The sequence below is a fragment of the Syngnathus typhle genome, linkage group LG18 (assembly GCF_033458585.1).
Source record: "Syngnathus typhle isolate RoL2023-S1 ecotype Sweden linkage group LG18, RoL_Styp_1.0, whole genome shotgun sequence".
Taxonomy (NCBI): Eukaryota; Metazoa; Chordata; class Actinopteri; order Syngnathiformes; family Syngnathidae; genus Syngnathus; species Syngnathus typhle.
In genome coordinates, this window is record NC_083755.1 from 7,491,101 (window position 1) to 7,501,339 (window position 10,239).

At 41.2% G+C, this 10,239-nt stretch overlaps 2 protein-coding genes across 4 annotated transcripts in view; one reads left to right on the forward strand and one right to left on the reverse strand.

The window, feature by feature from the left end:
• Positions 1–3,336, forward strand: part of dclre1a (DNA cross-link repair 1A (PSO2 homolog, S. cerevisiae)) — a 3,498-nt gene extending 162 nt beyond the window's left edge. The window contains exons 2-10 of one of the 3 annotated variants that reach the window (XM_061304504.1): positions 331–721; positions 809–1,678; positions 1,783–1,916; positions 1,981–2,099; positions 2,176–2,319; positions 2,388–2,533; positions 2,595–2,749; positions 2,821–2,962; positions 3,036–3,336. In XM_061304504.1, coding sequence (XP_061160488.1) covers positions 364–721; positions 809–1,678; positions 1,783–1,916; positions 1,981–2,099; positions 2,176–2,319; positions 2,388–2,533; positions 2,595–2,749; positions 2,821–2,962; positions 3,036–3,223 — 2,256 coding nt within the window. In that variant the 5' untranslated portion in view covers positions 331–363 and the 3' untranslated portion in view covers positions 3,224–3,336. Of the gene's footprint in view, positions 1–19; positions 722–808; positions 1,679–1,782; positions 1,917–1,980; positions 2,100–2,175; positions 2,320–2,387; positions 2,534–2,594; positions 2,750–2,820; positions 2,963–3,035 lie in introns of those variants that run through there. The other 2 variants (XM_061304506.1, XM_061304505.1) reach the window with 2 other exon arrangements.
• Positions 3,337–5,955: 2,619 nt separating this feature from the next.
• casp7 (caspase 7, apoptosis-related cysteine peptidase) lies at positions 5,956–9,835 on the reverse strand. Its single transcript, XM_061304620.1, has 7 exons — positions 9,679–9,835; positions 9,411–9,511; positions 8,239–8,390; positions 8,046–8,174; positions 7,812–7,987; positions 7,610–7,748; positions 5,956–7,540 (listed from the first exon to the last, which is right to left on the reverse strand). The coding sequence occupies exons 2-7, from the start codon at positions 9,509–9,511 to the stop codon at positions 7,314–7,316; spliced, it is 924 nt and encodes a 307-aa protein (XP_061160604.1). The 5' UTR covers positions 9,679–9,835; the 3' UTR covers positions 5,956–7,313.
• Positions 9,836–10,239: the final 404 nt, after the last annotated feature.

Genomic DNA, 10,239 nt, shown 5'->3' on the forward strand with positions numbered 1-10,239 from the left:
CAAAATTTATATCCTGAAATAAATTAAAATAGACATGTGTCTCTTTTCATATCGATGCAAAAACAATATCTTTCCTCTTTAGGTACTATGCAGACTGATATTATTTAAACTCCATACGAGTTTGAGTTTCCGGTAAATCGTTCGAAAGTGCTGCTGCGTTTAACGCATTGCATTTACTCAATTCAAACTGTCACCGGAGCGATGCCTTACGTCAACTAAATTCAAATGCATAGAACGATACGGCGTTTTTGTACATTTATATTTATAAATCGCATTTGTTGACAATAGTTGCGCCTATATATATATATATTTTTTTTTTACTATTCTCAGCTACGTCGTGTTGTATGACACGAAAGGCTTCAAATGTCCCAGAAAAGCGACTCTGAAAGCGACATCTGGGATTATAAACCTCTTGCAAAGAAAAAGAAGAAACAAGACTTGTCTGCTCGTGGAAATGCGGCCAAGAGAAAATGCACAACGAAGACCAAGTCAGGCAAGATCCCTGATAGTGCAGCCACTCAGATTGACGTCTCTGCTAATGTAAACCATGGACAACGTGATCCCAGCTCGTCGTCACTTGCAAAGGACACACAACATGTTGAGAGTGAAACCATGGAAGGCTTTTGTCCCATTTGCCAGATGCCATTCTATATTTTATTGGTGCAATCGCAAAGATGGCACGTTGCTGAATGTCTGGACACGCCAAGGGACACATGCAAAGGTAAGGATGTTGTGGTCCGACTGGTGCGTTCAACGCAGCATAGATTTCCCAAGCCTGCAATTTTGACCTCTGTGTTGTGTATCATAGAATGTCCTGATGCCCTGTGCTCGTCCACCATTCCGAACCACTACAAGAAGTTCAACCACACGCTGTTGGCCCACGTCCGAGCCAACAGCCAAGCCGCGCCGATCCACTCACAAGACAGCGAGCGCCGTCCTCCTAACCATAATACCTTCGAAGCTCCGCCATCGCCGCCGACATCCCAAGCCACTAACAGCCTCCTGCTGCTGCGCTCGCCCGGACCGGACGATATGAAGAAGAAGAAAGGCTGGTCTTCCAGCGGCCGTTCTTCTGTTACCTCTTCGCAGGGAAGTAGGACGGAGACCCCGGCGGTCAGTCAATCGTCTCAGGACATAGAAGATCTGATATCCTACTCACCACTTTCGGAGCTTCCAGCTGAGATGGATGCAGTTGATAAGGATGCATCTGAAGATGAATGCTCCATGGTTCTCTTCAGCGAAGATGAGCCGCTTACGGATTTGTCGGATCACGACGAAGGCGTCGGTAAGGTCTCGCTGATTGCTGGAGAAAAGCTTCAATCCCCACAGAGGATTGTTTTGGAACGCTTGAAGGAAAGTCTTCAAACGTCAGCTTTCGGGTCCTCGCAGTCCAGCGCGGCGCCTCCTCGGAACATGGCGGCGCGAGGTTCCGGACTCAAGCAGACAGACATCGGAGTGTTCTTCGGCCTCAAAGCGTTGAAGGTGGAGGTGAAAGTGGAGGCGGATGGTGGAGCTTCCTCCAGGAGAGAATGGAAGAGGAACCCTGCGGGCCGAGGCGGGGAGGCTGCTGGTAAAGGTGGCAACAAGGTGGAGGTGGCAAGAAACAAATGGCGGAACAGAGACGACGACAAAGGAGATGAACAACCACGGCGGTGTCCGTTTTATAAAAAGATTCCTGGTTTGTCACCTCAGCAGCACTATGGCTTCTTCTTCCTTTGCATCTTTTAGCAGCAACTGTTACTTGTTTTTGTAAAAAATCCATTGTGCAATCTCACCACTCAGGCACGACATTCGCCATCGACGCCTTTCGGTACGGCGCCATTGAAGGCATCAGCGCCTACTTCCTGACCCATTTTCACTCGGACCACTACGGAGGGCTCACCAGGAAATCCACGTTTCCCATCTACTGTAACAAAGTAAGCCAAAATGGGAAGACAGAAGAAGTGGGTGTGTCTCCATGCTTGACAACGTTGTTGTCAGATCACAGGCAACCTGGTGAAGAGCAAGCTGAAGGTGGCCGAGCAGCACGTGCACATCCTCCCCATGAACACCAGGGTGAGCGTGGACGGGGCGGAAGTCCTCCTCCTCGAGGCCAACCAGTACGTCCGAGTTATTCCTGTCTTCTCTCTGGCATTTTTATCTCTTCATTCTTCCCTCATGGTGGACTCTGTTCAGTTGTCCAGGAGCGGCCATGTTGCTCTTCTTCCTGCCCAACGGACAGACGGTCCTCCACACGGGCGACTTCCGAGCCGATCCCTCCATGGAGGCTTACCCGGAGCTGCTAGCTTGCACGGTGCACACGCTCTACCTGGACACCACGTAAGCGACGCTCTCGACGCGCATCCTCCAAGAAACAATGGCGTCAGTAACCCGGGTGGTCCTCGTAGGTACTGCGGCCCCGAGTACACCTTCCCCAAGCAACAGGAGGTCATCGACTTTGCCGCCCGCGCCGCCTTTGAGTCGGTGACGCTGCATCCTCGCACCCTGGTGGTGTGCGGATCCTACTCTGTGGGGAAGGAGAAAGTCTTCTTGGGTGAGTGACAGCCAGGAGAGAGAAGAAAAAAGATAAGCTCATTTGTTTTGTCACTTTGCAGCCCTGGCGGAGGTTTTGCGCTCCAAAGTCTGCCTCTCCCGGGACAAATACAACACCATGTGCTGTCTAGAGTCGGAGCACATCAAGCGGCATTTGACCACAGATTGGAGGGCGGCTCGGGTCCACGTCCTTCCCATGATGCAACTCAACGTCAGGGTAGGAAAGCACCCTCGTGGGATCATTTAGTGAGTCTTAACAGTATCAAAATGGGAAGCGTTTCTCCGCAGAAGCTAGAGGAGCATCTGGGGAGGTTTACTTGCCAGTACGACCGTCTGGTGGCCTTCAAGCCCACAGGCTGGACCTTCAGTCGGCGGACGGCGTCGCTAGAAGATATTCAACCGGTCGTCAGCGGACATGTCTCAATCTATGGTCTGCACACTCGTCGTCCTCACGTGTTCCGATTTGGATTCAACTCTCACGGCCTTCTGTTTTCCATCTCCAGGGATTCCGTACAGTGAACACAGCAGCTTCCTTGAGCTCAAGCGTTTTGTCGAGTGGCTGCGTCCGCTTAAGATCATCCCTACGGTGAACAATGGCAGCTGGGCCGCCAGAAAGGCCATGGAGAAGCACTTTAGCGAGTGGCTCTACGGAAAATCAAGCACATCAACAAATGGTGTCATCAATAAATAGTTCTCATCTCCAAAATGGTCATGTAAAGAACATGTTATGTTGCTGCTGTCTTTATTATGCACTTGGCATTTTTTTATAATTAACATCTCTAACAATAAATGTTTCTAACTTTTTGTTGTTGAAAGCCTCCCAAAGTTTTGTGTATAAAGACTAATGTTTTTGCTCATTTGATGACAGCCCAGGACAGAGCTCGCTCTTCTGACCATCTTATTCAGTCTCCCCCTGTCCCAATCAGCCTGAATAAGATGGTCAGATCTTTTTTATTATATCATTGTTAGCAGAGTTATTTAAATGAAACAAATCATACTGCGGACACAGAGAAAATGACAGCCGTCACACAACTCACTTTTGTTTGCCAGTGCCCATTAACACATTGGTATCACCTGGATTTTATTAAGAACATTTGTCAAGTAGAAATAGTAAAAGCAGTACTTCCTGTGTGTCATTCTTCAAAATAAAAGTCTCAATATACAGAGCACATATACTAACAATTATAATTAATATAATATAATATAATATAATATAATATAATATAATATAATATAATATAATATAATATAATATAATATAATATAATATAATATAATATAATATAATATAATATAATATAATATAATACAATATAATACAATATAATATAATATAATACAATATAATATAATATAATATAATATAATATAATATAATATAATACAATATAATACAATATAATATAATATAATATAATACAATATAATATAATACAATATAATATAATACAATATAATACAATATAATACAATACAATATAATACAATATAATACAATACAATACAATACAATACAATACAATACAATACAATACAATACAATACAATACAATACAATACAATACAATATAATATAATATAATATAATATAATATAATATTGGCCATGCTGCAGGGCAAAAATACACATCCACGTAAAGCACTGCACTGGACTTTGGAACCATGTGAATTAACGCTGAATTGACGTTTGCAATTGTACTGTCGCCCTCTCGCGGATTTGGTATGAAGTACATGCTTAAACCATTATGATAAATAGACTTTGGAACCATGTGAATTAAGGCCGAATTGACGTTTGCAATTGTACTGTCGCCCTCTCGCGGATTTGGTATGAACTACATGCTTAAACCATTATAATAAATGCGCTTTGGAACCATGCGAATTAACGCCGAATTGACGTTTGCAATTGTACTGTCGCCCTCTTGCGGATTTGGTATGAAGTACATGCTTAAACTATTATAAATACACAGGCACGATATTATATTATATTATATTATATTATATTATATTATATTATATTATATTATATTATATTATATTATATTATATTATATTATATTATATTATATTATATTAGAGTTAGAGTTTAAAACTAGGGTTTAAAATTTAAACTTTTAAAATGTTAATATATTCTATTAATATAATAGAATATGATATAATATTTCTATCTATCTATATATATAATATACTGTATATATATAATAATACAGTATTATTATATATATATATAATATATATAATATAATATATAATATAATAATATATTATAATATAATATATTATATTATAATAATGTAATATAATAATATAATATATATATATATTATGTATTATACTACATACTAGAGTTAGGCTTTAAAACTACGGTTTAAAATAACTTTTAAAATTGTATTATATTCTATTAATAAAATAAAATAAAATAAAATAAAATAAAATAAAATAAAATAAAATAAAATAAAATAAAATAAAATAAAATAAAATAAAATAAAATATAGTATAGTATAGTATAGTATAGTATCGTATAATATAATATAATATAATATAATATAATATAATATAATATAATATAATATAATATAATATAATATAATATAATATAATATAATATAATATAGTATAGTATAGTTTAGTATAGTATAGTATAATATAATATAATATCGTGTCTGTGTATTTATTATAATGGTTTAAGCATGCAGTTCATACCAAATCCGCGAGAGGGCGACAGTACAATTGCAAACGTCAATTCGGCGTTAATTCACATGGTTCCAAAGTGTATTTATTATAAAGGTTTAAGCATGTAGTTCATACCAAATCCGCGAGAGGGCGACAGTACAATTGCAAACGTCAATTCGGCGTTAATTCACATGGTTCCAAAGTGTATTTATTATAAAGGTTTAAGCATGTAGTTCATACCAAATCCGCGAGAGGGCGACAGTACAATTGCAAACGTCAATTCGGCCTTAATTCACATGGTTCCAAAGTCCAGTGCAGAGCTTTGGATGTGTATTTTTTGCCCCGCATTATGGCCATTCTATTATATTAATTATATTAATTATATTAATTGTATTATATTACACTATATATTATATTATAAATTATATGATATAAAATAAAAATAATTTTATATGTATATATTATAATAAATATATACATACATATATATATATATATACATACATATAATATATATATATATATATACGATATTATATATAAAAAATATATATATATATATATATATATATATATATATATATATATATATATATATATATATATATATATATATATATATATATATATATATATAATATCGTGTCTGTATATTTATTATGATGGATAGATGGATGGATGGATGGACTCAGATTATAAATACATACACCTTTGCATGTTAGTTCCAAGAAATAAAGTGGGCAATGATTCAATATAAAATGTGTAAATGTTTATTTTACACACATTTCTTTTATGTACAAGAAACAACCAATTAGTTAACAAAATGTGTGGTTGGGTACATTAGGTTGTATGCGTTGCTACAAACCACTCAGCTCATAACACAAGAAATTCATATTTAAAAATTTTACATAAGCATGTGTGTGTTTTTTTAACACTGGTTCAGATGATCTGTTTTTTTTTTTTACTTCATGCATGCATCTAAAGCCTTTCAAATAAATTTAGTGAGGACAACAGCATTTAACACCAGAAAGCATTTAAAATGGAACCCCTAAATAATGATGGGGGGGGGGGGAACAGAGTAGTGGCGCAAACACTCCTTTCTGCACAGTTTGGGTAAGGATGAGAGATCCCAGGGATCGATCGATTTTACTCGGTTTTGGGTTTTCAAACGGAAAGTTTGTCATTGCTTTGCACCGGTGTGTTCAAATTGTTCAAAGACCGATTTAAAAATAAAAAACAACACGGACAACGTGTGAGAATGAGTGCGGCGGCGACACGGAGAAAGGGTACCGTGAGGTTGACACTTGTCATCGTCAATAGCTGCCTCTGTGATGGACACAAGCACACAGACAAACTTTTGTCCCATATTGCGATAGAAATGAGATTTTCTTACAATTGTTTGTTTTTCAAGGCGCAATTTGCAGGCCTTCCAAACAAGCTTGGGTGAAAACCGGGAAATTCTTCTTCGATGGTGGCGCCAATCAGATCCGAAAATTTGATTTTTTTCTAATTTATGATTCTAAAGTGGGTCATACTTAAAAATAACCGGTCATTCTTTTCATTTATTGAATTACTTAAATTTTTAGAAGATTTCCACTCATGATAAATGTTTCATTTCTATCCTAAATGAGTTTGACCTTTAAAAAACTCATTTTGGATCGCAAACAGTACGTTAACAGGTTACAATTTTTTTTTTTTTTTCAACGCTGTACGGGACATGAATGAACCTGAGGATGGTGGTTTCAACTCAAAGTCGCGGTCTTTGTCTCTACGGTCCGAACTTGTTGCGAGTGAAAATGACGAGACGGCACCTATTCGGACAAGGAAATGGCAGCGACAAGTGCGGGAACAAAAGTGAAGTGGTAGTAGAAGAACATGCATATCTCGCAATGCCTGCTGACAAAGATCCCATCAAACGTGACGCCACTGTTGTGAAGAAAAACCTGAAGAAGAGAGGAGGAAAAGAAAAAAGAAAAAAAAGAAAACCGAAAGTGGAGTGCCACTATAAAAAGATTCCGTTTCGGGCCCAATCCAAAGTGCAGCGCTTGTTCCCGCCGGGGCCGGAATCATCCCTGAATGCTTCTCGGACGGCTCGGTCCGTCCCCGCCGTCGTCAATTGAAATAGAGCTCCTTGGTCAGCATGGAGACCACGCAGGGGATCTGCTTCTTCTCGCTAAAGCGCGGGTCCTCGGACCAGGACTCGAAGCTGGTGGCCACCATGTAGTTGACGCGGGTCAGGATCTGCATGATCTCCAGCTGCTTGCCGAACTCGTTGAGGACGTTGCACAGCGCCTGCACGAACCAGGAGCCGCGCCCGGGGTTCCTCCAGGAGTAGTACCCTGCCCGCAATTTCTTTTGACGTTAGAACAAAACCCAGGACAGCAGGCGGATCTCGTAAAGCGGCTCACCCGGCACGGTGGAGTAGGCAAAGAGGAAATCGGCCTCCACCGGGATCTTATGTCTCGGGTTGGCGTCCGTCTCCATGGTGTCGTTGGGCGGACCCGAATCCGTCTGGATGCCGTCGTCGAATTCGGAACCCCGACAAGCCTGGTGATGCAAAGCCGATGATGACTCGGTCTTCCGTGTGTCTTCCGCTGACACGTCTCCTACCTGGATAAAGAAAAGCTTGGGCTTCCCCACCAGACTTTTGCACATGTCCCCCCTGAAGAGCGAGGTCATGGTCTTGATGGGCATGGCGCCGTCCGTGCCGTAGATCATGCCCTCTTCGCCGTGGCTCAGCAGGATGCAGGCGAAACACGAGCTGTCGCTGTGGTCTTCCTCTGAAGCTAACGCACGCATTTGAATTTCACCATAAAAGTTCATCCTGAAATCGTGAGTCCTCACCCTCTCGGAGGAGACGCTCCATCTTCTCGCAGGTCTGATCGTTGTAGATGAAGACGTTGAAGCCCAGACTCTTGAAGCACTTGAAGAGCTCGCCGGCGTCGCGGTCCGTCCCGTTGCGTACATTCATCCCTGTCGGGGAAAGGCGGACGCTCAGAAGTCTCATCTTTCAAAAATATAAATATTGCTTTCACACCTGTCCTTTCTTCAAAGTTTTTGTTGTTGATGATGATGCACTTGCCCACTCGCCGGTGGCTCATCTTATACTGGAATGTTGGTGAGACAATTCTGTAATGGCTTTCAGAAGAGTAGTCCTGCTCCCGCGTCTGGCCATCCTTATTCTTCTTGCTGAATACAAACGCACAAGAATTAATATGCGATTCATTTACTTTTCAACAAAGACTTAAAAAAGAACAACTTGTGCGTAATTTCAACACAGTAATTGTCACACAACACAAAACCAAGTACTTACTCAGAGACCAAAAAGTACATATGCTTTCCGGGCATTAACGTGATGGCCAAATGGGGTCGCTGTCATCCAACCTAACCTTGAGTCCAATTGGTACACATTTCAAAGTGTCAAATTCAAACCGGAGGTAGAAGCGGCAGATTAAGAATGCGGAGATTAGCGGCGAGGAAAACGTCTTTGTGGCCATTCTGCGGCGGCTGCCATGTTGCCATTCTTTGGCCGATCCATCCAGATGGGCGGCGTGTTCCAGAAGGGCCTGGCCACGAGGGTCAACAAAGGCCTGCTCGTATTCTATTAAACGTGTGATTTGACGCCGTACCCCCCCCCTCCCAGCTTCAAATTGTGCCAACCAAACAATCGAGGGTGGGCAGCAAAGAGCGGCGGTGGGCAGGACGGGGCGCGGCGGTGAAGAGCTCGAGGATCACGTGGGGTCGACTTACCTGGGTTCGTCATTGAGCGCTACGCCACTCTGCATCTGCAAAAGAGTTTGTTCCTCCAGCTGATTGTTGGGGGGGTTGAGTGAGTGCTAGGATGCTGACATGCTCTCTGCGCTGGATGAGCAACCTGACTGGGCCGCCACGGGTCGAAGGGGGGGTGCCGCCGGAAAGGGGGGGGTGGCGCGTGGTGACCTCCTACCTGAGTCAGCAACTTCGCCAACGCACCAGCGCTTTCTAAAGGCCTATTCAACACCCCAGGGCCCCTCGGACCTCACGCCGCCGTGACCATACTAGGGGTCAACGGGGATAGCGCTCAGTTTGGAGGCATGTTATTATAATGGTTGCACCACATCCATTTTCAAAACATTTTTGGCTGCTTGATATTTTATATATGCCAATTTGACCAGGATTGTCAGTGGCTCCAGGGTCACACACACCAAAAAAAGTACTTAAAGAACTTACCCAAAGAGTAAAAACCGCCCCTTGCGGTCAGGTTTGGCATCTACTACGTCCCCCAACATTTCGTCCTCTTCTAAATCTCCAAGTTGAGTCGCTTCAGCCATCTGTTAACAACTTGTTAGCATCATTTCACCCAACTTTCACCTTTTTATATCGCCGGCTAATTACTAGCATCCAGTGCTAATTCCAATTCAGTTATTTCAGTAACGATACGTGACTTTTAAAAACGCGAATGTAAAAATGAGTCTAGTGTGTGCTCGTGAAAACTCACATTGTGCCGTTATAGTGGTATTAACACACAAAAAAGTTGTTTGTTCACCAGCAATACTTCTGACTTCCTCAAAAACAACACCTGGAAGTTCTTCCGTCAAGTTTACGGGGAAAGCTTCAAGGAACGTCACGACGTCATACGTCACGGCGTCGCGTCACTTACGCTACTTCCGTGTCGTTGTGCGTGCGCGCGGCAGCCATATTGGAAAGGTACTGACCAGCACTAGACTGGAAAGCATAATAGTATAATAATATAAGAAATAAACATGTTTATGAAAAGCATAATAGTTCGCTAAAACACACAAGACAAAAATACTATTAACAACCAACATATGGCTGTAATTGTGATGAAAACAACAAAAATTTAAATTTAGACCTACTTTATGTGTAAAGTCATATAAATAAAACAGAATTGAATTAAAATTTATTTTAATTTTGGGTTCTTTACACCTTTTATGAGTCCACAGAAGTGAACGTATAATGCAGCTCAAAAGTACAAACATAATTCCAAGCCAATCCCTTTAGCATCTTCAGTTTAATTGTGCAATGAACATCCATAAAA